Genomic DNA, 27,269 nt, shown 5'->3' with positions numbered 1-27,269 from the left:
TAATATTACTGCAAAATTCCTCCTTATGTAAAGCAGGAGGACCAGTGCGCCAAGAGCACACGAGGGTAAATGTGTTCTAAAAACAAACATTAGCTAAATCAACTTTTTATAACTAGAAGATATTAAATGTTTATTTATTAACTTTCTGGAAGGTAGATTGTATATATAGCACTGGTATCAAACATTTTCTGCTCTTGTTGTATACCTAGTCCTTTTAGCAATGCTCAACTGTTTCCACATTGTTAGAATGACATTTTCCTACATGGTTGCCAATTAACAGACTGAAGCGACAAGCTATATTACCCATTGCACAAGAATGACATGAACATGATAAAGCACTCCAAATGCTGGCATATGAACAGGATTGATATTCGACTCACTTTTTTATTGATGTAATATGGGTCCATGTCTTCCAAGGGCTCAGACACCATTCCTGGAGGTATGTCGCCGTATATAAATGGAAGTGTTTTTCCTGCCTCCAAATCACTGTTTGGCTTTGGCCCATTTTCATCATCATTGTCTTTACGATCTTGTTTAGAATTCTTAGCTTTTTCTGCAGCAATGCGTTGTTCAATAGCTGCAAGAGACTCTCTAGTGAAGTATTGGAAGCTGTCTGGTCCTGGTGGTACAAGCACTGACTGCTCCATCTTTTCATCCTGCACATTTTAATTACCATTTATTCTTCTGCATAGGAAAATACTAAAAGAAAGCAGAAAATAAAATTCAAACAAACATGCTAAAATCACCAAGTAAGAAAGATATAACATTTATTTTTAAATGCTTTTGTTTATGCTATGTTGGAATGTTCAGACACACAATATTGAAAATTATGTAAAGAAAAATAAAATAAGCAGTTTAGTTGGTGATTTGACCTTTGTAAGAGGCACTTACATGGTTCTTATGCTAGTTATATAAACTGCAATAATGGTCTTTTACTCCAAATAAGCAAAAGCATGATACTTAAGATAAATCAGATACATTCTTTCCTCATAACTGTAATTATCTTAAAATCACCTCACATTCCTCTGGCATCAATCAGGATTATATTGGTAACTATAAATAGCACAGTTCATCAGACCTAATGCAGAAATTTCCACTGAGTTCAGCAAGAGTATCAGAAAACAAGCACTGTAGAATCAGAATTTCGATTAAACAAATAAAAATTGATTCTGCGTATTGTGAGGTAGTAAAGCAGCGGTTCCAAGTAAGCTTTTGTACAGGTAGTTATTCTAGATAATAAGAAGAACAATTGCCTATTTTAATTTCAATTTAACTGTTACTATATATCTGGTTCTTTATTCAGTAACTGTAACTGGATAATTCTGGAAGTATTCTAACATACATATTTATTTACATATTGCAACCGAGAAAATAAACCTGACAAGAGGAAAAAAAAAAGTCGTCCTATTAAAACTATGGATCTGGCTTCTTTCATGCTGCTGAATAATTTTCTGATGACATTAGCCATACAGATGAAATGTGTATTTGGGTACACAATGGCGCATATATCCTTCATGTCTGAGTGTAAAGAGATATCTGCAGTCTCCCATTGCTGGGGTCCTTGCAAAATGACCAGTCAGCCTTTCAGGAGACTTAAGGGTCAATGCAGGTCAGTACTCATTGAAATAAGCTAGAGAGATGGAATGGCAGACAAGTAAGAATACAAGAGATGGTTGGGGGGAAACGTATTAAAACAAATGAAAAGGTGACAAACAAACCCAGGAATTATGGAAAGAAGCTGAAAAAGATGAGGAAAATAGAGCAAAAAATGGAAACAAGAGGAGACCATAAATGAATACAGAAAGAATTAGGGAAGAAAGTGAAGAATTTGAAAAGAAAAAAATAGGAAGATTGGAAGATTAGCAGTATAAAAATGCAGAGACGGAAACAAAGAAAAATAGAAAAGTAGGTGGACGAAGAGAATACTGGGAAAGGAGTAGGAAGGGAAGCAAATATAGATAGGGTTAAACTTTCTATTAAGGAAAAGTCAATAAGGAGAATAAGAAATTAGATGAGAAATAAAGGGAGAAGAAAGAAAAACATACCTGGGAAATTAAAGAGAAGGTCATTAAATTATATTAAGTAATAAACCCCAAATCCTCTAGATCATTAATGCCAGTGTGAGCACAAACGTCTTAATCACACATACGTATTGAGTAGCGGTATACAGTGGATAAAATAAGAAAGAGGGGTCAAAATGCTTAGGGGCTCTATAACCCCAATTTTCTTGATTTCTCAGAAAATTAAAAAAAAAACATATTCCACCTGGATGTATAGAATCATCACCCACAATCAGGAGAATGGCTTCTAAAGAATCAAGGTGGCAGATTTGTCACTGTGAAAAATTAAAGGTAGCTAACCTCCCACCAAGACACAAAGTATTGACCCATGCAGAGTGTAGACTCATGCCAAAAACAGTTCTCTCAAGATCTCCCTTCTTTCTAATCCTGAAAGGAATTGGAATCATCCTGTTCTCTCTCCATTAGGGGGGAAAAAGGATATAAGCAATTGTACCTCAACCAACAAGGATTTAAAATCTTCTCTCCTCCACATAGAGAGCATCCTCCAGACAACCCCCAGCTCCCCATTTTGTGGCTCTGTTTACTTCTGGGAATTGACTCTTCAGTCTGTTAACTACTAAACAGTTATAAACTCACAGATTGTACACTCTGCCATTATTTCTTAATGTTCAGTCACACCTTGTGGATACTGGGAAAGGAGAAAAAACTACTAGCCACACCACTGTCCTTGCTGATCCCCAAACTGATTCCTGTAAGTGGCACCATAATTTGGGAAACAGATTTCATACTAAGCCACTACTCAAATATTATTGGAGCCACAGCTGTAGGTGGATACTACTGGCTCTGTGGGCTTCAAGGAGATGCAGAGACTCAAAAGAGAGAGGCAGGCTGTCTTCTCTGCTCAGCTTATTTGACAAAGGAGGGACAAAGGCTTCTTCTCTTCTCTTCTCTTCTCTTCTCTTCTCTTCTCTTCTCTTCTCTTCTCTTCTCTTCTCTTCTCTTCTCTTCTCTTCTCTTCTCTTCTCTTCTCTTCTCTTCTCTTCTCTTCTCTCTTCTCTTCTCTTCTCTTCTCTTCTCTTCTCTTCTCTTCTCTTCTCGTCTCTCCTCTCCTCTCCTCTCCTCTCCTCTCCTCTCCTCTCCTCTCCTCTCCTCTCCTCTCCTCTCCTCTCCTCTCCTCTCCTCTCCTCTCCTCTCCTCTCCTCTCCTCTCCTCTCCTCTCTTCTCCTCTCCCCTCTTCTCCTCTCCCCTCCCCTCTTCTCTTCTCTTCTCTTCTCTTCTCTTCTCTTCTCTTCTCTTCTCTTCTCTTCTCTTCTTCTCATCTCGTCTCGTCTCGTCTCGTCTCGTCTCGTCTCGTCTCGTCTCGTCTCTCCTCTCCTCTCCTCTCCTCTCCTCTCCTCTCCTCTCCTCTCCTCTCCTCTCCTCTCCTCTCCTCTCCTCTCCTCTCCTCTCCTCTCCTCTCCTCTCCCCTCTTCTCCTCTCCTCTCCCCTCCCCTCTTCTCCTCTCTTCTCTTCTCTTCTCTTCTCTTCTCTTCTCTTCTCTTCTCTTCTCTTCTCTTCTCTTCTCTTCTCTTCTCTTCCCTTCTCTTCTTTCTCCTCTTTCTCCTCTCCTCTCCTCTCCTCTCCTCTCCTCTCCTCTCCTCTCCTCTCCTCTCCTCTCCTCTCCTCTCCTCTCCTCTCCTCTCCTCTCCTCTCCTCTCCTCTCCTCTCCCCTCTTCTCTTCTCTTCTCTTCTCTTCTCTTCTCTTCTCTTCTCTTCTCTTCTCTTCTCTTCTCTTCTCTTCTCTCTTCTCTTCTCTTCTCTTCTCTTCTCTTCTCTTCTCTTCTCTTCTCTTCTCTTCTCTTCTCTTCTCTTCTCTTCTCTTCTCTTCTCTTCTCTCCCTCAGCATAGGTATAATCCCCATGGGCACCAGCAAATAAGACTACGCAGCCATGTCTGCCTTTCCCTCTCCTCCTCCCCATGAGACCCAGGAGGCTGGTCTTCCCCTTTGCCATTTTTCCTTTGAAAATTCTCTTCATTGTCCAAAAACCCCACGGTACATGGCACCAGGTGTTCCCTGCCATGATGGCCAGCAAGGTCACAGCAAGCCAAACGAGTCATGGTGCAGGGAGGGAGGGCCTGGGCGGTAGCAAGGGCAATCTCATGTTTTGAAGAGGAAGGAAATGGACAGCCAGTGAGCAGTCAGCAAAGATGAGCTCTGAAACCCTATGGTGCTCTGTCAGGATCATCTTTTAGTTCAGCTGAGTGTCCTGAACTGGCATGCAGGACAAGGAGGTAAGCCTGCAGGATTTGCCTGCAGGCGCACAGAAAGAAGCTACTTCATAGCCATTAGTTATGTTGCAAAAAATTTGATTCAGCTACTGTGTTTACATACTGAGTTTAAAACAGCAAATGCTGTGGGGTTTTCTAATAATACCTGTATTTTTTCTGTGGAAAGGAATGTTACATTATTTTTCTATAATTAATCCTAGAATGTTCTCACGTCTGTCAAATGTACATGGAGCTAGCCAGATATATACCTTTAGATGTATCTAAATCTATGTAGGCTGTACTTAACAAAATGTTTCAGGAGACTTCAGGAAGATTAAATACCTTTTATCCTCTACTTAACAGATTAGAGGATGATATTCCAGATACATTTTCCTTTTCTTCATGCATTTCCATGATTATAAGTCTTCAGAATTGCAAATAGAAGTCTTCTACAAATTTAAAAGTCAATATTAAATACATACAGAATTCAATACACTCTTAATCCCAAATCACTTTTATCTGTCATATCACAGTGGTTAAGTGTGATATGTATTTCCTTTATTATAGTCGATGAATTTATTCTCACTTATCTGTGTAGGGGATGGATAACAATTGATATCAGGCCAGTTAATCAACTGATATCCTTCTGATTTCTATCAAGTGATTTACTAAATATTAATTGAATAACTACAGATTGCTTACATGATCCAAATGGACTTCTTTTTTTTCTTTAGCATAGCACTGGTAATTCAACAGAGGAAAGAATATAAGAATACACAAAATATAGATTTCTTACTAAGTTCTTTCCTCCTCTCTTTCTGGAGTGAACAAGATTTTTTTCCTTCTTCATCTCCAATTGTGTTTGAGTGACTTTCTTATGAGCAGTGTATCAGTAGGCAAAACATTTCAAATTTTGGAAAATAAGGTACTCAGAACATTTGAGAATAGAATCATTCTGTTTCTTCTGAAATTTCCCAGGCAAAATATATTCACATATACTTTGTAATATACATTGTTGTAAGCCAGATAATTCCAGAGCACACTCAATACACTCTGTGTTCATGGACCATCTGTAAATCACATGCAGAATAATTCTGAAGTTATTCAGCTGCATCTGTCTAATTGCACAATGCACAGTTGATCTGCCCATGCATATTAAGTCTGAAGCATCCAGAACTACACTGGATTAGCTATGCACACACTGACCAGCTGGGCAATATACGTGCAATTGGTTCAGCACTTCCCTGATGGATGTGATCTACCGTACACCTTGCGTAGTTGTAGATCTACACATACTTAGACAATAACTCAAGCTGTCAAATATCCATAGAGTTTCTGCAAATTTCTAGAGTTTTCAAATTTCACCTAAATAAATTTTCTAGGCAAAATAAAGGGACATGTTGGCAAATAGATGGAGAGATGATGCCTTGTCTAACAGTGATTCCAAACCAGTTGCACACTAGCCTTTGAAGAAATCAGCTAGATGATACATAACTCTCTGGAAAAGAGACAGGTTTGAACAAGAAGATTATTTCCTAACCTGATAAGTATCTGGTTTACTGTTAGCTTGCATGCTCTTCATGCCTTCATAACAAATAGTGACAAGAGTTTCTGGAGAGTTTGGTCAGGAGGACCTTAGCATACATGTAGAACTACAGTACTGCAAATACCTAAACTTTAGCAAGCTAATTTCTTTACATTATCCATATGTTTAAATCTAAAACTGTAACGTGCTTTGATGTTTGATCTTCTGTGACAACACCCATGAATTAAGATTTGGCTTCCATTTGCCACAGAATATAATGAATGTTGAGATGTTGAAGTTCCATTGGACCCCATGTGCTAGAAATTTGATTGTAACAGGCCAGTTCCAACAATGCTTGTGGTACAACAGGTCTGGTTCAGCTTTATGCTTTCACCTACATAAACACTTATATAAAGCCTTCCATGATCACCTTTATATCTGAATGCTGAAATTAAACCTGATCTCTAACAAACAATCTTTTTCCTGTCTCTTCCTCCATCCTTCAGGTGCCAAAATTCTCAGCAATAGAACTTTTAATATTAGCCAGCATTTAATTTTACTCAATTAGCATAGCAATATGATTAACTTAAAAAAGCTGTAGTTTCTCAGATTTACTATACAGCAACGTGCCACATGCCATGTTTTCTAGAACATACTACACAGATATTCGGTTTCTCCTATGGCTAACACTGCAGGTGCTGAGTGATGTGAATGTTTCTAATGTATGGACACGGTGGATAGACCAGAATGGTATTTTTGCTCTTCTGCTGGCCTAGTCATGTCACACACAGATAAACATGTGACAGGCCTGAACTAGAGAATATGCTCTAGAGAATAACTAGAGAATAATTTATGTTCTTTACTTTTGTAGGTAAAACTTTGCATACATTAGACGTAGTGGTGAATTAATACTTATGCCTCCCCTGCCCCGCTTTTTTATTTTTGTATTCTCCAGTTTCTCAATTTGGTGAAAAGCCATTGAGACTAGATCTGTACACTGCTATACGATGCAATCTGAGACAGTGCAGCTCTGGTTTGCTGGATGTGAATGTGCGTCCAAGATGAAGTGGAAAGATGAGTGCAAAACGGAATACACGTGAATCGTTCACTGCACATTCTTTTGCACTGCTACTTGCAGAATTAATGACTCAAAGGACTCTTCACTATATACATCACAAAATATGATTTGTTACACTTGGTGATGTAAGAAATAAGTCGTCTCTCACCACTAATAGAAAATAAAAATGACACTATATTGAATCAAATATTAAGAAATTAGCAAATGAAACTGGACTGTTTTCACTGCCTGGTTAATCTCCCTTTGAATTTCAGGAAGGCACCCTTAAACGTCCATACAGACTGCTGTTTCCTTGCACTTTCCAGCACTGTGAAACTGATTGCTAAGGGAAAACTCAGGCAAGAGAATTCTGCTAGATAAGCAGAATTTAATCTTTGCCCTTCACTTTGCCCTTGCCCTGTGACACACATTATGTTTTTGCTTTTGGCATAAACTAACAAATCAGTTCTATTAACAATCATGCATCTTACTATTTTGAAAAAGCATCAGAGTAGTAAACAGTACCATTAATATTTTGAAGTGCTCTAGATGCAATGATGTAACACTGGTACCTCCATTTTTATAAAGAGGTTAACTAGGTATTAGCGAGGTTATCAGTGATATGCACAGGGAACGTCACCTGGCTGATTCAAGGCACAACTAACAGATCACAGCTACTACAAAATAAAGATAAATCAGTGAATCTACATGTAAACTCACAGAGCCCAAATCTCTACGTTATATTACTTCTCATTGTTTATTGGCACAGTTTATCATTATTTTTTATTTATCAGCTACTCATTATGATTCTTGTCTTCAGAATAGAGAATAAATATAAATTACTTTCCTCAATGTGGGAACTGGTGGGAGGAGAGGAAGGAAGGTATGGCCAACTACTGCAGTTTTGTATGTGAGGTGTTAGCTAAGGAGAAACCCCTGTTCCTTTCTTCACAGAACCGAGCCTGTATCTGGCCTGTTTATCTCTATTTTAGAGCTACCACAGGTAGGAAAGGTAGGCAGGATATCCAAAGCAACACACTTGGCAGAAGGACAGAAATCAGATTAGAATATTTAGACTATGCAACTTTTTATGACTCCCTGTAGCTCTTACATAAAATTAAATTTAATTCTCATGGACAGCTTTATAAGGGAAACATGCATATTACCAGACTGATAATAGGATTCTCCCGTATCTTTTTTCACCATCTTCTTGATGTTCCCTCTCGGCACGGATAATGCAGATCTGAGCCAAGGACTTGCTTGCATTAGATTACTTGGACTTGGCTAACTATATTTACTTAATGCATATTAATTTTAAATAGAGGGTAGGTACATTAATACTGCAGACATCAGAACAGGGTACATACATATGCACTGAGCTCTAAATGAATTATCTGAAATATTGGATGCAATCAAATAGTATATACTAGCTCAAGTGAAAGTCCGTGCTTTGCAGCTAGATATTTCCATTACCTAAGCTGATACACAAGCAAGGTTATTGGGACAGGGAAAGAGTCACAGAAGGAGAGTGATGAGGGGAGAGGATGACTAGTTTGCCACAGAGTTGCAAACAGCCATGGGTAGCTGTGTGATTTGAGAAGGCAGTTTAGTGCCCCAGTCTAGGCTGCCCAACAGCCAGAAAGCAGAACAGACAGACATAGGAAATATAGCTAATGTCTATGATAGCCACGCTGTTGTATAATTGCTTGGCTTCCATCTCATTACATGAGTATCTATGCTAAACTCCCTCACCAGCTCCAGGGAATTCAAAGCCACATTTTCCATCAATCAGCAAAACTCTTTCACCACCATGGGCAACAGACCACCTGATCTCTCTCTGCAGTGCTCTTGGCATCTTAATGGTAAGCCTTCCTTTGGGAAGGCAATCATGGCTTCTGATCCCTGCTCCTAGAGCTATTTCTCTATTATATCTAATAAATTCACTTGAGAAGAGTCAGTTGAAAATCACTGGAAGTGTATTCATAGCTGTGAAGAAAAAATTTAGGAATACCTATGGTAAAAGAAGGTTTAGTTCTAGTTTTCACTCCCAATTAATTTCTTCAATTCGGGAAGAAAATACAATCCCCAGTTTTGAAAAATAAAACAAAATGAAACAAGCCAGCCCTCCCCAAACAAAATAACTAACCAAGCAAAACCCCCATGTTGGGAAAACAAGAACGCTCCCTGTGAGCTATCTGTACTAGGAACTGTTGTCCGCTGCAGTCAAAGCAGGTTTTTGTGTAGCTGCAGCCTTTTTTCCCCCTAACACCTCGATTCTTAGTTCTATCCTTGTTTCTTGGTTAGAGTAAATCAGAAGACCACATGCTATGGACACAGCATTTTATTCATCACTATTAGTTATATACATGTATGCATTGTTGAGACTGCTATTCTCATTACATCTTTAAATTTAAGCAATGTATCTCTAAACCAAAACATAGCTACTATGCTTTGCTTTAGATTAAAAATAATAGCTTGCTTCTGCTTACTGGTTTGCTAGCTTAATTCCATTAACTGCAACCAAGTCATTTCTATTTTAGAAAGCTGAAAAAACAAGGTTTGTTATATAGTTCCATAGAAAGAAAAAAATATTTTAATGGGACAAGTCACAATGCATCTGCATTACTACTCCATCTGAGCAAATACATTTAATAGGTTAGAACTACTGGACTGCTACCAAGCTGACTGAATTCCATGCTTACTGTGTTCCTGCAGTGTATCTTGTGCAGCAAATGACTGCAGTACAGAGTAGCGATCTTTCTGCTTTCTTTCATTTGGTCAGAGCAGGGACCCCTTCTATTGGCAATCTACATTACTAATTCAACATTAATTTTCTCAAGCAATCTCTGAAACATCTGTTTCCATTTACCTTAGCAAACATAATAGCACCTTTCTTTGGTTAAAAAATAAACAAAGCAATGTAGGCTATGCAGTGTAAATTATATAATGCTACTGATTCATTTTACATTAAGGTAAAATTGAATCTAAGACAAGATTTAAGTTCTGGCTTTGGCATATTACCACACTTGGGAAACAAATAAAAGCTGATGGAAAACAGATTGCTCCATACCCTGGAATGATGTCAAATTTGCAGAGCTAACAAACTTGAAGACATCTCTATAGTCAAAAAAGTTCCTAAATTATGACCTTTGTGGGTTGCTTAATCCCATTAACAGCATTCTGGTATTTGCAATCTCATGTGGTCAATGGAAGGGCCAGTCTGACATCGTAACCAGAAGCCTTAAAGACATAATGACAAAAGTATTCCCATTTTCAAAACTTTCTGACAGTTTTAGTTATGTGTGTATTTTTCTTGCAAACAGACAGAAGAGCAAGCACTGATTTTACTCTTGAGATTCCCCTGAATCAAGGAAGCAGATGTGGGGACAACAGGAACATATTTAACGCACAAGATAATGGAAAAAAATCAACTGTAATTAAGGAAACCAAAAGAATTGCTGGTTTGCAAGCAAAAGGATGGGACTGCTATGAAGCAATAAAAAAACCAGAACTGTAGAAACTTGTAAATATTTTTTGTATTGCACAGGAAACCCAGACACCATATGAAGGGTAGAAGAGTTGAGTTTCAGCTTGCTCCAATTAAATATTAGAAACAAGTTTTCATACGTTATCCCCTCGCTTTCACTCACTGCGTACTCAAGGCATGTTTCAGCACATGCTTGTGCACGGTGCAGAGAGGAGGCAATAACAGCCCCACTGCTCTGTTTTAGAAGCAGGATATTATATGCTAAGTCAGTGCAGTGCAGCACCCAAAGCGAGGGATCCATCTCACAAATTGTCCTTGAAAGGAGGGAGTGCTCAAGGAATGGGAGATGCTCAAACCACAAACCAGCTCTGCAGCCTAGGAAGTGCTATTGCCACTGCATGACTTCCGTACAGCTCCTATGTGCAGCATCCCCTTCTGCAGCCGTCAGCCTATCTTAGGTTTGAGATGCAACAAACGCATGGGCTACATGTGAATCAAGTGTTTGTCAAAATAATTTGTATGCTATATGCTAATGTCATATACAATGTAACACATGCAACATATAACACATGCTTGTAAACACATGGCATTTTTATTGTTGTTTATGTGGGCAAGGCAAGGTATCCTTTTTTACAGGCCACTTCTGATCCTGCTAAGGCCACACATCTAGAGTTCTCCTCACATGTCCCTCTGCAGTTTTGTGATTCTGAACTTATAAACGAGCAATCATTTTTACCAAGAGTAAGAGGATTCTGCTATTTCTTAGTAGGCTGCTTTCAACTTCTTAATAATTTGCTAATATGTGAGAAATGGCATATTACTAGGAGATTAACAATTTCTCTTTTCAGGAGCGTAATTAGTATCTGTTCTTGCAGATACAACTTTATTTAACTTCATAAACTATCTTGTATATAGAGATAGCTCTCAAAATTTCTTCCAATTAATAAAAAAAGTCACATCACTGCTGTAAAGAAACTCCTTCCAGAGCACAGACCTGGTCAAAAATAAACAAGTAAGCAACTCCCACTTATTTCCTGATTAGTTTTGAACTGATTTTCAACAAAACTTGAATTAACAATGTTAGTCCAATGTAATTTTGGAAAGTTCTCATTAAGCGGACATTCATGAGGCCACCATGTTTCAACCTCGTGCCCTGGCATGGCTATACATGACAGTAGTCTTGAGACCTGACAGCGCTCAAACCCTGGCACCTTGTGCCCCAGAGGTAGTGTAGTTGCACAGTTAATTTACTCTATTGAGTATTAGATAAAGTAATTGGCACTAACATCCAAGAATTATTGCTGCTAGTAATCAAGCAAGCAAGCACGTTAAGAGCTACTTTCCATATCTCTGCCTTCTTTTGCAATTGAGGTGATGTACCCCCCCGTGGGTTACACGTTGCCTTGATAAGTCTCGCTGGCACATCTCCTAGGCAAAGACCACCTTTCCTACAAATGGCACCTATGGTTCAGCAGCCATCCTAAAATCCCAGCACCAGGGCATATTCCCACACTCATCGTGTCTTAACAGATTCATCCCAAAGCTTCATACTTCTGACAATGGTGTGCAGCTCACCACTTAGAAAAGCAGGAGCTGAAGCATGTGATTCAGAAAAGCAGCATTTGAAGCAAGCCACACAGAGACTTTGCAGAAGTCCTTGATACAGGTCTCAAAATGGTCAAAGAGAAACTCTTGCTTTTACTGCTCCCAACTCCTGCATCAGGAGACCACCTGGTCACCTCCATCAGCTCATCAAAATCCATCCACTAATTTGCTGTTTATTTATACCACTTACCAGAATGCGTTTTCTTGGTCAGCTCCTATTCACAAACATGCCAACTGTAATCCTGTGATTACATCTCAGTTGTTTTACCGAAGTGATGCTAAGACCAAAGCTAAAGGTCAGATTTGCTTTCTGCTTGCACTGTTTCCCTGTGCAGCAGCCTGGAAGCTGGCTGTGGGGTGACCCACAGAGGGGTACAACAATGGAAATGAGTGCACTACATAAAGATAAGAATATCCAGTTACGAAAAGCAAGTGTTTAGTATGTGAAGAATGAACATTGTCAGAGAAGAGATCAATGCAATGTGTACGTCATGACTCTAAGGAATCGAAGGACATTTAAGTGAGGGAAACATGCACAATTAAGAAGCTGAGAAATGATCATGTTACATTGATTACAAAGCAAGGGCAAATTGGGGACTTAATATTTGTAAGTGGAAACGATATCAAACAAATCTTAATTTGTTTTTGAGGAAAAAGCCTATGAAAAGTATAGACACAGAAGAATTTTCAGGGCTTAGCAATTTTGAGTAGGAGTTGGTTTGTTACACCTGTTTATCCAGTTTTCCATATTTATTACTCTTAAAATTCTTGCTTTTCTCTATGATTTAAAATTGCATCAGGATGTATGTTTGTAATGTAACAGATGAACTCTTGATCCTATTGAAACTGTTCTCAAAACATGCTGTTGACTTTATTCATGCAGGTAAGTTTTATTACCTAATTGATGTATTTGATTTATATCTTGAAGAAGAATTCTCATTTGTGTTAGGTAAAAATGTAATTTCAACTCAAACTCTTTTGTCTTACGTTAAAGTAGAGGCACAGTAACCTGGAGGAATACTTCCCTTTAGTTTTCTTTTTACATACTGAAATTTTACCAGCTGACTTTCACATGTACTAAAAAGATGCAGTTTCTTTTTTCTGAATATATTTTGATATTTCAGTGCTGTAGGACTAGTGCATAAAAAAGAAATACGAATGAGAGATATTTGTATTAATAAGTTAAAGTAAAATTGCAAATCATGTAAATATACATATATCATCCATCATTCAATAATTACTTATTAAAAATTTTGTAGAATGTTTATAAAGTCATTATGATGGAGGTCCTCTTTTGTCACTTACAGTGCAAATTATTTCTCATACTTTAAGTTGTGGGATGGTAAAATGCTTTTTACATTATGACATGTAATGTCATACAACATATAATGTCACTGGAAATAATTGCTATAAAACAGCGATTCTCAAAGTGGGAAAGGTTGAGGAGGGGGGCAGGGATTTAGCCTGGGGAAAGTCATTAAAAAAAGGTATGAAAATTTCATCCAAAGTTTTGCTCTTCCTTCCTCTCTTCTTACTTTTCTTGCTCAAACTTTTTTCCTCCATGAAATCTTACCACGATTCTGGCAAGCACATGAGGGACTTGAACTGAACATTGTCCTTAAGTAAATGGTTCTAGGGAGTGAGATGTAAGCGTGCTCCCTCTCTCCATGTATACTCCAGCCTTCCCAGGCAGCTGGGCTTGCTGGAAGCTGAGTGCTACGTGGGGAGCGTTTTGGGCTCGGTAGGATCAGGACTGGGTTTTCAGGTATGTGGTTGTGAAGTTAGGCTTTCTGCTGGGCTGGCTGATGAGGGAGTTCTTGGGTGAACTACAGGTTGACTGCAGAAGCTTGGAGCAAGCCAGCAAGTGGGGAGAGGTGAATGTATCCCCAATATTCCAAAACGAAAAAAGGTCAAGATCAAAACTGTTACCACTGTAAAAGACAGTTAAGACAGATGATAGTGTTGAGCAAGAGGATTTTTTTCAGTGAGAACACAATGATCTGATACATAACAGATGGCCAAAGCGTAAGACTGTGAACAGGTACCTTACACAGCCTGTCCCCTTAGTGACTATGTCCCTTAAGAAGAAAGGACCTCAGTGAAAATGTGTGATATGTTACAGTATCAAATCTTAAGATGCCTCTTTTGAAATATGAGCACACAGATTTATCAGCAGCAATATGAAATGCTAAGATTCTGTTTAATTTTACTACCTATTTTTCTCAGGCTACATCTGTACTATATTTGACAGTGTGCAGCCAAAACTGCATTCTGTCACAAGGTGCTCCTGCAGCAGTATGAACCTGTCCGTATTGCCTTTTATAGAAAGTCCTTCTGGATTCGGGAGGCAGGTTGCTTGCAAATCTCCAAGTTTGCAGCAGCAGATATCTGAGCTTTTCTAGGAAGATGTCTCTCTCGAGTTACTTTTGTTCTTGTGCCCTGAACAGCAGACAGCCAAGATGTGTTCACACTGCAGGTACATGGGTTCACACACCTGTGAAGATTACCCTTCCGGAATAGCATCAGAGCTGTCCAAACCACATGGGCCCTGCTGAAAGCAGACAGAATGGATGGCTGTAGCTATTTTGGTCTCCAAGCTCCCTTCAGAAACATCCTGTTTATCCTATATGCAGTCCATTTGACCCAAGTTTTAATTATTTCAGACTTCCTTCCACTGCCATTGCTGCTGTGTTTTCAGTTTCTAGGTGGAGTGATTCATCCCAGTCTATGAGTGCTTAACACAGCAGCTCGGCACATGAAAGGCTAGCAACCAAGCCTAAGGGCTTCTGAGGTTAGTGGTGCCTGTGCTACTAGCAGTCATGATAAATCCGACTCTTACATGTGTCAAATGCCCTCATCTAAGTTTTGGAGCCAGACTATGTCTAAATCTTTCTGTGCTTCCCTCCTCCCCATACATATCCAAGATACAGTCTTTCTTAGCCATCCACAAGGTTATTACTGTCAAACAGTCTCTGTTTTCCATCACGCTTACAAAGAAACAAGAAAGTTTCTTTGGCCTTATCAAACAAAACTTGCCCATATCCAGAGTGATTTTCTAACTAGTTGCTTAGGCTATGTTATCCTGCTGTATCAATTCTCAGAAAACAGATGACTGCTTTCCTCTCAGAGGGTCTTTGCAGCCTTTCTGCATTATCTGAAATTCCATTTTTTAGATGTTAACTGCATCGTTGAAATTTTCAATTTACATCAACTTTGTGCTTTCGAAGAAGATTCCCAGTCACATTTAGGAGACACAAATATCTGCAAAGCTCCCTCGTTATCCTCCTTTTAACCTCTCCTTTTTCAAGATACCTTCCAAAACTCTTCAGTGGTTAGGCTGCCCAGCTAGCAAAACTACTTCTTCACCTTAAAGGTCTTCTTTCTCTCTGTGCCATCTGAGCATTTTTCCTTATCTTGGATTGCCCCAACCAGTATGCTGTTGTGCTTCCTCATTGTGTTTGAGTAGCACATACAGACTGGGGTCCTAGATTCCATATATGAATGCCTGCCTATTATAGGCATACAAAACTCTCCATATATATGCAAGGCTACAGGTAACATTGGACACAAACCAAAATAGAACAATTTGCGGGTAAGAATCTGGAATTTAAGAAGTGTTAAAGTTCAAAATTGTGTACTTTAGAGGAGTAATATGAAGGAATGCATTCAGAACTAGAGCCCGACAGAGTGAGAAAGCAGGAGGTTTTTAAGAACAAAGTTCCTGAAACTTCCAGAAGTAAAAATATGCCCTACAACACTGCAATATGGTATTTTAACAGAGATAACACATCAATGTCTCAAAAAAAAATCTTTCTTGTTTTAACCCCCCAAAGCAGTTAATAATTACTGCTTCAGGAAAGCCACCTGAGTTAGAAGCATTACACGGAGAAAAACAGGCCTGCAGACCTCTAAAGGGAAGGGAAAATTGCTTCCTGTGTGGACTTCAGAATAACGCTAATCACGTTTCACTACCCATAGCCATTATTTAGCCATCTTCACAATCTTTTCTCACATAAAAGAGAGCAAATGGCTCATATTTTATATCTGGAATTTATCTGAACAGACAGCTAAAGGCATAAGCCATCCTTTTCCAAAGTGCTAAGCAATCAAGAACTCACACAAAAGTCAATACGAAATTCTTGTCACTCTGTTTTGAGACATTGTATTTTTTTCCTAAGCACTTAAATATAGACTTAAATACATAAGCCTAGAGCTATCTTATGAAATTTCAGCCTTACATTATAGTCAATCTTACTTTAATCACAGGAGAGAAAAAAAAACTATTGCCAAAACCAACCAGTTTCCTGCATTTCAGAATCCTACAAAGCATATAACTCTGAGAAATAAATGTCACTGCTGAGACACCCATAGAAATATTATGTGCAAAAAGGTGAAAGAAAAAGGGAGAGAAAATTTTGAATAAAACACTGTTATTACTATTAGACAGTTAAATAGTACTTAATGTACTGAAGACAGAGCTGTTTTGGAACAGAGAAACAGCTTTTAAAAATAAAATTGAATGTTTACTACTCTCCTGCATTTTAAAAAAATAATTGATTCATATTTCCCCAGTTTTTTTCATCATTTTTATTTTTCCCCAAGAAACTCAGTGCTAGCTATCGTCTAAGAATTAGGCATGCAGACAAGAGAGGGGGTACTGTAACAGCTACTTTGCTTTCTCTTGTTAGCATGTCTCATCATTTATCATTCTCTACTCTTGAGCGGTATGCATTTCTGTTTCTCCCAGCAGAGCCATTAAATATTATTTAGTGCTGGTTCAGGATTAATCTCAACTTAGACTTCACAGATGTATAGAAACCTGTCTTGAGGGGAAAGTAGAGGGCAAGTCAGAAGTCAATGCCCGCAAGTGACAGACTCACAGCCAGCCTGTGCAGCAGCTAGGCAGGTGTAACCTAGAGTCAAGTCTACCAGACGTACTGTCTAAGAGATATGAGAAGATCTTTTACCAGGCTGCAGCCCTAGAACTCCCAGAAACTGTAAGAATCTTTGCGATTGGCATTACATATAACAACTATTGATTTAAAAAACCCAAGAAAATGTGTATGCCCTTCTAGGCTGTCGCTCATTTTCAACTCCTTGTAGTGATTACCTAGGCAAATGTGGTTATGAGCAAACCAGAGGAGACAATGGTTCTTTCTAGGTTGGATTGAAGGTTGTGCGTGAAACAAAATGCTAGCACCACTGCTACTAGCGTTGCAAAAAAAATTTTTCAAAAAATAATCCCAAAATAAAAAACCTAAAAATATTATTTGAATAAAAGTAATCTTCAATTGGAATTCTACTCAAAAGGTACTCAAAGTAATGAAGATTTTTTTTCTAATCTCATTGCACATGTATATCAATAAAGCTGCAAACTTCTGTCTACTATATGTCCCACTCATGAAATACGGCAATGTTTTCACTTCAGAGCAAATACAGTCCTCATACCTGGTGATGCAAGACTGTGTCTACATTAGCATTTCCAAATTTTCTATTTATATTTCTACTAATAGAAATATTTTATAATTTTATATCTTTAATATATATTATATGATATATTTTTTATAATTCATATTTCTACCTATATTCTCATTTTTTTTATTTTGGAGCATAGTCGCTCCTTATTACAGATGAATAGGCTACTGACGTCCTCCACCCTGCACTCCTAGGATGTGCTTTTGCATTACAGAATCACAGACTCACAGACTGGCTGAGGTGAACAGGCACCTCCGGAGATCAGGTTTTGTATTAGAATAAAGATATTTTGCAAAATTTTCTCACATGTTTCTAGGCCAGGTGGGTGTAAATTCTGCTTCTATAAAATGTTACAGGCAGTTTTATATTTGCCCATCAAAAAGGAGACAGCAAACCAGACAAAAACATCCTGAAATAACATCTGGCAAGCTTTCCTCATGCAGGTGTGTCAGTAAATACAGCTTTACAAAGCTCCCCAGTCCCAGAAAACAGTGCTATGGAGTAAAGTATACTATTTTGCAGCAGATTTTAAGTATATTTGATATATCTTCCTTTTCTCAGACCCTATATATGTCTTACCCATCATTTGTTAAACAAAATCAATTTAGTTTGCCATAAAATAGGGATGTATTATTAATGATTCATGTACACTGGTTTTCATTTAAGTATTCAGAATTATTAAAAAGAAATAAAACAAGTTTTGGGTTGAATTAAGTCCAGTTTGCCATCTGATTTAGCAAGATACTTTCTAAATTGGTCTTATATTTCTTGTAAGTATTGATTAACAGTCTCCTACACTACAATTTAAATTTTTTAATTAGTATTAAAGTTAAACAATCTATCTGAAGATGTATCCCTCCATAACATTGACTTTCATGGAAGAAAAAGAAGCTATACGTTTCAAATTTATTTTTTTCCAACTATAAACTGTTCCTAAAGGGCACTCAAGACAATACTGTGCTGTTTTCTTTGCAATTGTTAATTCAGAAGTTAAAATATTTTATATTTACTGGATTAACATGATATTCCAGTTTGTGAATTTATTTAGCTTATTCCAAAGCCATAGTCTCAAGCCATATTCTCAAGCCAAAAAAAATTCTCAAGCCAAAAAAAAATCTGCACAATAAAATGTTATTACCTCTTGCTAAGTAAATCTATACTATTTAATTATATATATTTATATGAACAATATTTTGTTTGCTCTGTAGCTTAGACGCCAATGCGTTAATCAATGGTAAGAAATACTCCTGGCTCTGGGGACAAAATCACCTCTCTCGTTAAAAAGAGCTGACTGTGGTACAATTTGCACTTGTTTTAGTTAGTAGTTTCCCAAAGAGTTTGGGGACATGACTGAAGAGTTAGCTCACATCAGAAGGCATACCCTGTTGACAGGGTGCATACAGCCACCAGGTTTTTAAGGACAAGACCCTTTGCAGACACAGGATATCTCAATGCCAGTCACTCGTGGCACAGATGGAGCCAAAATAACTAAGAAAAATTTTATTGTAATACATAGATCATTTTCCTTGGACTGCAAATCTTTGTTTCAGATATAGTATTTCATTAATTCAGAGTAGTAGATTTGTAATAAAATTTATTTTGAGACAATGTGAATTCCTGAAAACAGAATAAAGGGTCATCCTTTCTGGTCTATCTCCCCCAGTGTGTGTGTAAAGTGAAAATAAGTTGAGCTGAAGGCAAAAATACTGGATGTGAGGTTTCTAGACAACATTTGGATCACATAGTTAATGTTTAAGAATAAAATTGAAAAAAATTGTTTGATAACTTCTTTTTCAATTAAGCATTGTTAAGGTAGCCAGTATGGAGCTCTGAAAAGTTCTCTGTCTCTATCCATCACTGCACATTTCAGATTATATATCTGGCATTATTTAAGCATTCATTTCAGAAAATAAATGTATCAGATTGGGTTTTTCAACTGTGAGGAATACTGAACATTAACATAAAATATAAAACATTGAAATGGCTCTGGTACAGTCACTTTATTTAATCAGATTTTGAAGTGTCCTAGTTGTCTCTGCTAAAGATAAACTATCAATTTAAAAAGTCTTCTTAATTAAACATATAGTATTCTGACAATAAGCAAAAATCGATCAGATTTGCCAAATATCTTTTTCCTACCCCTTTTACTCACATACTCACTATTGTTAACCAGTAAAGCCTATTTAATCTAAAAGAAACACTAAGAAATTAAATAAGGACATATTCTCTGTTCTTTCTGGATATATTTGAAATGTTGCAGAGTGTACATTTATGAAGACATACTTAGAATAAACCATAGAATAAATGTTTTGAGAGGATGCTTATATACTTTCAGAAAATCCTAATGAAGATAGCTTTGAGGAGGTCTATTTTGGACCCTATATACTTTATGATATACATTTCTTTAAGCCTGTTGTACCTCAGATATCTACTTCTTTTTTTTAGACTCACAGAAAAATCGGGTTCGAAACAATGATTAGAGGCCACCTAGTTCATCTCCGTGCCAAACACAAGATCCTATACCTATTTCCTAACGGAGGTTTCATCTAATCTCTTCCTACAGACCTTCATGACAAATTTCACAGCTTCCCCTGGCACTTTATTGCAGTTCTTCACTGTCCTCTCTATTAGAAAGTTTCTCCCCAAATGTCATCTGGATGAGCCCATTTCTTCAGTCTTCACTTGCTGTCCCACCCACTACAGACATAAAGAACAGAATTCATCTTTAGTATTCAGCTTCTGATCCGCCAGCCTCTTCCCTTCTGTTTTCATCTCTAGACCTGCTCCAGGAGTCCTGCAAAGCTACTGAAAGAGCTCTGCTGAGACACTCCTAGGAGGAGCACCTATCATCTTCTTCAGAAATATCTCCATCATGATTTCCTCTTGGCAAATAAATTCAACAATAATTTGAAACAAAACAGTTAGACATTTTAAATCATTAAAGAAAATGAAAGATCTCACTCTGAAGGAAACGCCATTAAAGAGTAAGTAGAAAATGGAGTCCAGGGAGGGATGAGAGGATGGGAGCATTGCAGGCAAATACATCTGGAACACAGTCAAGTCACTGGTTTAAAATGTACTCAAATAACCAAGCATTTGAAAGCTTCCTTCAGATACATTACTTCAGTTAAAAAGTACTGTAGTGGCTGCTTAGTTTTGTCATCTTTGACCAATGCCACTATTAAATAAAACCTATTTGAATCTCACAAGCCTCTACATTTATTCCTAAATTTTTCTTTCTGACCTTGACAAGATTTGGGTTTTTGTTTAGTTTTGTTTTGTTTTACCAGGAGGATGATCTTCAGTGTTTTGAATTGTATTATGAAGTAATTTTAAAAAGCCAATGCTGGGAGCAAATTAGAGAATCTGTTTAAGGAGTAGGAGAAAGATTAAAAAGATTGATCTGCATGTTTACAAGGTACTGAAATAAATCACCAAGACAGAAGGCATGAGATGGGATAAAGCTTGAAAGCACAAACTGAGCTGGATGTTTCTGACACCAAAAATAGAGGGGTTATGTCCTTTTTTTCTCAGAGAATTGTGAAAAAAGAGGCAATGAATAAAAAGGATGGAAACACTTTAAAATAGAGCACTGGAAGGATGGTCAGAGATACATTGGATACTGCTGAGACAGAAAGCGATGGAAACTTGTGTTCAGAAAAAGCAACATAATGAAAGCTTCCCAGCACAAAGAGGAAGGAGGGAGCGAGCTTCTAGGGCTGATAAATGCAAACAATAAATAAAATGGTGGCTGAGTCAGAAATGTGGTTTTTCAGGTGATGTTTAATATGGCAGGGAAGGGTGCTACCCAGAATTTTGGTAATAAATGCAAAATAAATCAATTATTTTTGTCAGAGATAAATAGCATGCTAGAAGAACATGAAAGGGGGCCTGGAACCACACACACTGGTGGAAATGGAAGAGACAGAATTTATGACACAATAATCAGTAAAAAACAGGAAGCCTGAAAACAGTGAACACCCATGTATTCAGTAAGACATCACAGTGATTCTTTAAATAAATATTACTAACATTAAATAAAAAGAGATCAGTACATTTCATAGAAATTGGACCAACCCCATTATGGAAAGGGCGATGATTTCCGAGTCTACATTTGTCATTTAACTAATTACTTCACCCATACCAAACTTCCAGTTGTTTTCATTCAACTTTCATATGTTTTCATGGATAGGAATCTACAAAGAACAAACCTACAAACAGAAAAACGGAAGTAACATGTGCCAGAACTACCGAGCTTTGGGAAAAACATTTGGAGAACTTGCATGATACTCCCCATCTCCCTGCAATATTAGGTTCAGTCAGAAACATCAGTTGTAGCTTTTAATGGTTAAAATTTACTTAAAGGTTCCTTTTTTTTCCATTTTAGAATATTTCGGCTTTATGATTTTTTTCTCTTTGAGCAATTTGATCTCTTAAGTGCTCTAAAACACTATGCTAAAAAAAGCCTAATGGTATTCCTTATCTAGTATGTCTTACTGACGGCATAACTTTTTTTTTCCTCAGTTTACAAGTGTGAATTATATATTGTTCAATTTTTAATTTAGTTTGTCTTTTGCTGCATTCGTTTTAGCATCAACAGAAAGTCTGCAGGCCAAATACAGGTCTGTTACTCTTGAGGAATCCCACTGCCTCATATATATATCAGCTGTCTTCAATGGAGAAAAAGAAGGTAGAATATGTTCCTGCTATTAGAAGAGAATCAACAAATCTCTTCATGATGTTTAGCCCAAAAGACCCAACATGTTTTCCCACAGGTGAGTTGGTCCTGGAGTTCAGAAAATTAATAAAATGAAAGAAAAGGCATTCATCCAGAAGATTATCACAGTTCTAAACACACACACACACACAAATTAGAGCAAGCTTTCTGCCCCTTTTTGAAAGGAATTTGCAAAGAAGTACCCACTTCTCCTGATTACTGCCAGAATATTTCTTGTAACCAAGAGCAGGAAAACCTTCACACTTCTTTAATCTCAGTTCTTCAATTTAAGGTAGTCAAAAACAATAGAGAAGGATCAGTAAAATACCATTTAAGGGACAAAATCCAATGACAAGCTTTGTGGGTTTGTCTCCTAAATATATCTGCTTCTATCATTAATGTACACAACTCTTACAGTAGAGTTCACATGTTGGAAGGACGTGGTGTGATACAGATAGTAGCAGTGATGCCATCCTTAAAAGTCAACAGTCAGCTATCCTTTAAAGTGCTTGGCATTGGGATAGTATGTTGAAGAGAAGAGTCATATTCACAGACATTCTAAAGGTTTTCTAGTTCAAGGCCACCTTAATTTTAACAATTAAATAATCTGTCATTTATTTTAGCTTCCCAGCTATCTCAGCTGTTGACATTTACAAATTCTGAAACTTCAAAGCAAGTTTAGGTTATAACATGCCAATTTCAATGTAGATTTCAGTGATCAATAATAAAGTACCCTTGCCCCGATATAAAGTATTGCTTCAAACACCTAATAGGATATATGATTCCATGATATACATTCATTTGTGTAATTTTCCTGTAAGTCATTATAGTCAGAATTCAAACTTATTTATTTCTGGTACAAGATACTATGCAAATTGCTGTTGTTTTCCTGGAATTTCCCTAGGATTGTACTGATTATACTATGCCTTATGCAATAAAAACTTGACATCCCTTGAGGCAGGCTAAAGCTCTTACTTCCCCCCCATCATTGATACTTTCTTTAAAATAAGGAAAACTTTCTGTGACTACCTGGCAAACTGAGGACAATCAGTTTAAGGCTGCCTGTCTCTAATTTCCTTTCTTGTGTCTAAATACTTCAGCAAATATTCAAGATCACACAAACCAGGCGCGACACAATAAACTAACAGGGTGTCAGTCTTGACAGCAATCATCCTGTTATTGTTTCACATTAGATTCTCAGAGTCATTTTTAGCGCAGTCTTTTTTCCTTTGTACTTCGTATTAACACATCGGTCAAGCCTGAAAAACACAATAGGAAAGTAGGTGCACTTCAAGAATGCACCACTAACATCAGCCAATATAGCTCAGGAGTTTGACACCATAGCTACAAAATAAGCATTTCTGGAATAAGTACAATCGAACAGGTTTTCAACAGGGATAGAAAACACCAATCCATTTTCCAATACTGCAGAATAAGAAACAACAACTTTTTCAAAGTGGGGATGAAGGGCGGGTGAGTTGAACAGACAGCCCAATCCCAGGTAAATTGGTTCAGTGGGGTCTTTTAAGCACATACCTCAGGCAAGCAGCAGAGAGGAAATCCATTTTAGAAAAGACGCTGAAAGAGCTTGATGTCCACCTGGCAAATTTCTTGTGCTGTTTGAAAAAGCAAGACGGTTCAGATTATGAACCGAGTTATATCTACAGCATTACAACCAGTCCTGATGAGAAGGTAACTGAAAGTAAGGGCTTCTAGCAGCATAGCTGACTCGAAAGGCCAAGGGCAGGGGGGAGAGAGAGAGAGAGAGAAGAGGAGGGAGCCCCTTCTTCCTTCAGTAAACCTCAAACATTTGTGTGAAGCATTTAGCCTTAAAGCAGGGCTTCTCTATGGGAAGGAAAACCGTACACTCCTGCAATGCTAGGATTTTGACTACACCATTGCTTGCTTTAGCCCTTAATATGTTCTCCGTGTGAAGGAACAGCATGACCTCTGTTAACTTCTAAACAGGTCAGGGTAAAAACCTTGAATAATAATTTAAACACACACACCCCCCCCCCCAACAAACTGGAAAACACCCAAAAATATAAGGCCAGTGAAATCCATCTTGTAACAAAATGCTGTGCTGTCAAAAAGACCTGATTGTAGCTTTTGAAACATTTTTAAAAACACCAAATTGGATTTTCTCCTTAATTATATGCTTAACAATAACTACAAAGCAAGCATTCAGAAATAAGAAAAAAAAAGGGGGGGGGGGGGGGGGACGGGGACGGGGACGACAACCTATGCGGACAGCTAACATAAACGAACTAAGGTCTAGGATTTAACACCTTGCTGGCTTACCTGATAAAGCATGCATTTCAAACGTATTTTGAGGGGGAAAAAGAAAAAAAACAAAGCCCAAGAGATAGTGATGATAAAATGCTTGAAATGCTGTCTAATAAACTTGTTCAGATTCCCAGTTCCAAAAGGTTAGCAAGTATTTATAAATCGCTGCATTCTCATTGGGAAAGGGAAAAAAAAGAAAAAAGACCTCTGCAGTGTCCTCTCTGCTTCATTCTCGGCTCCCCGGTCGGAGGCTCGCCCTGTGGCACCTAATACAAAGCAGCAAATAGCAAAAAGAGGGGGGATGGGAGGAGGAAGAGACACAGAGGAGGGTGAAGAAGGAAAAAAAGGGGAAAAAAAAGATACTGAGCCGTCACCTTAAAGGACAGCCCCATCTACCGGCAAGAGAAATGAACCGGCTGTAAATGTTGCTGTCTAAAAGATTTTCTGACTTAAACGAGTCTGAAAACCTACAGCCCCGTGTTCCTTCAGCAGGGAACAAAGGGCAGGGGTTGCGCTGAGAAGTAGATTTCTTTATCCAGTGTTAAACGAGTAAAAGTTTTGATTAATTTTCATTTCTGTTAATTATTTGTCTCTGAAACACGAGAAGGAAAGAGTTTGGGTAAGGGTGGTCCATTATGAAAGCTCCAGAAGCCTTTCCAGGTCAGCCCCTGGCACGCCGCAACTAAATGCTACCTGTCCTCTGTCTCGTTCTGCACCTCCCCACTGAGTAGTGGTGGCAGATCCAACATCTTCAGGCATGGGTTCCATCAAAAAAAAAAAAAAAAAAAGGTTTCTGTGCCAGAGTCCTGTGACGTGTCCATCTATTACAGACTGCATTGCCAGTCACGCAGCCTGGTACAGGGCTGCCACAGATAGATAGAGACAGATCTATACATTCCCCTGTATTCAGATGGCAGCTGTGCAGCCAAATCTGGAAGCTAGGCAAAAAATGCTCCTTTTTAAAATTCAGACTGCTAAGTAACAGCAACTGCTAATACGACGAACTCCAGCTGCATTGGATCAGCCTCGGTTTGAGCTAAATCAGACAGCATTATGTATTTCTCATTTTGCTTTCTTGACAAAAAAAAGAAAAAAAAAAAAGTGGAACAGGGATGGCCATCAGCAAACCCTTCTGAAAACCCTCGTTCAGCCATGCTGGCAGGGGGTGGGTGCAGTATGGTCGGAAAGGAAGGGGGCAGCGACTAGGAAAGTGAGAGGTGCACAGAAGAAGGGCCAAAAATAATACTGCACTTCTTTCGTTGTGTACTACAATTTTGGCATGTAAAGCTAGAAGAAAATAAACCTAATTAATACCTGTATGCAATAAGGCTGTTTTCTATGATATAACAGATACTTAACACATTAACCTGTGATTCAGTGACCCCAGGCAGCTATAATGAATTTGATCCCCTAGAGTCAATTCTAGTATTGTTCTGATATGTTCTTTTTTAACATTTTTACATGATGAGGTTTTGACTGCTTAAATTTTGCTTGAATCCAAGCTATGTGAAGCTGAATTTCTCCACCTTCCTCTCCATCTGACATGCTTGGCCCTTCACAACAAGCACTTGGAATCTCTCAGTACAATACCTAATTTTCAAGCATTTATCAATACAGAATGTCATGAACAATTGTTCTAACAATGAAATCTAATCTCATAAATTTTTTAATATTTTCTCTGCAAATACTGCAGTGATTAAAAAAACACAGCAAGCAACCTTATGACACTAAATATTTAGTTAAAACACACCATATATCCAACTAGTAATACTCAAATACTGACATACAAAGGGCAAGACCAAGCTGGATACAACCATGCAACCTGTGTCCTTTGAATGTGCCCGAGCACTGATTTAGAAAGACTTCACATGCTTTCATGTTTCACTGCTGCCACGATCACCAGTTTTGAATTTAGCTTTTCTGCTGGTACTACTGATAGGCTGGTAAATAGCTTAGGTAGGTGCCCACTACCCAAATGCAGTTCAATTCTACGACCTTGAGGTAGAAAGACCTATAAACCATTATCTTATTATTATCAGCTGGTAACATGTTCTTCAACTGTTTGATTCTTATTTAGGTATAATTCTAAAAGCTGAGTTATGTTTTTTTTGTACATTTGCAAAGTTCTTTGGGGTCATGAAGACCATTTGCAGATTACTTCGTAGTGCTAGTAACACCCCTGACTCAGAATCATCCTTAAAATTTTAAATACTAAACAGATGTTCAGATACTATACTGCTGATGCCAATTGATCATTCCCAGAAATCTTTCACTTCATGGAGGATGTTTCTGGAAGTTATTAATTGCCTGGTCTTTATAAATACAGATTTATCACTAGGTTAAAAGGCAGAATATTACTCCTCAGCTTGAAGTTTTAATATCAGTTCCTCCAGTCTTTGCTACAGTCTGGGCATGGTTGACATTCTACAGACATAGCTCCTTTAAAATGTTGCATTTTGAAATGAAATGAACACCATAAAAGAAAACAATAAACTAGGAATCTGCATAGCTTAAACAATAAACACCAGGTAGTAAAAATCTTTGAAATACCTTAGGTGCCTACAGTTTTAGCCCTGAACATAACACCGAACACACAAAATTTTCCCCCAGCTTAAACATAATTTTAATGTATTATGAAAGCATACAGTTTTCAATAGTCCTAAAACATCCTTCTTTAAGCATCAGTAGAGGTTCAGCATAGGATGCTTAATATGACCCCTGACTTTAAGAAATCTCCAAGTATCATTAACAGAATACTGAAAGCTTTTTTTAAGCAGCATTTCTCATGGCTCAGATTTCATTGGTCACACTGGTATAACCAGGTGCTCAAGTTCAGGTCCACCAGCTTA

The 27,269-nt window shown here is 37.9% G+C and overlaps 1 protein-coding gene across 1 annotated transcript in view; it reads right to left on the bottom strand.

The window, feature by feature from the left end:
• The window catches only part of LOC142414288 (sodium channel protein type 1 subunit alpha), a 93,327-nt gene extending 69,562 nt beyond the window's left edge, over positions 1-23,765 (bottom strand). The window contains exons 1-2 of the mRNA XM_075511327.1: positions 23,671-23,765; positions 381-699 (exon numbers count right to left, since the gene is read on the bottom strand). Of these exons, the coding sequence (XP_075367442.1) occupies positions 381-647 (267 nt within the window). The 5' untranslated portion in view covers positions 648-699; positions 23,671-23,765. The remainder of the gene's footprint in view (positions 1-380; positions 700-23,670) is intronic.
• Positions 23,766-27,269: the final 3,504 nt, after the last annotated feature.

Source organism: Mycteria americana, chromosome 9, assembly GCF_035582795.1.
Source record: "Mycteria americana isolate JAX WOST 10 ecotype Jacksonville Zoo and Gardens chromosome 9, USCA_MyAme_1.0, whole genome shotgun sequence".
In the NCBI taxonomy this organism is placed as follows: Eukaryota; Metazoa; Chordata; class Aves; order Ciconiiformes; family Ciconiidae; genus Mycteria; species Mycteria americana.
The sequence above is the reverse complement of the archived record's forward strand: the minus strand, read 5'-3'. Positions and strand labels throughout refer to the sequence as shown.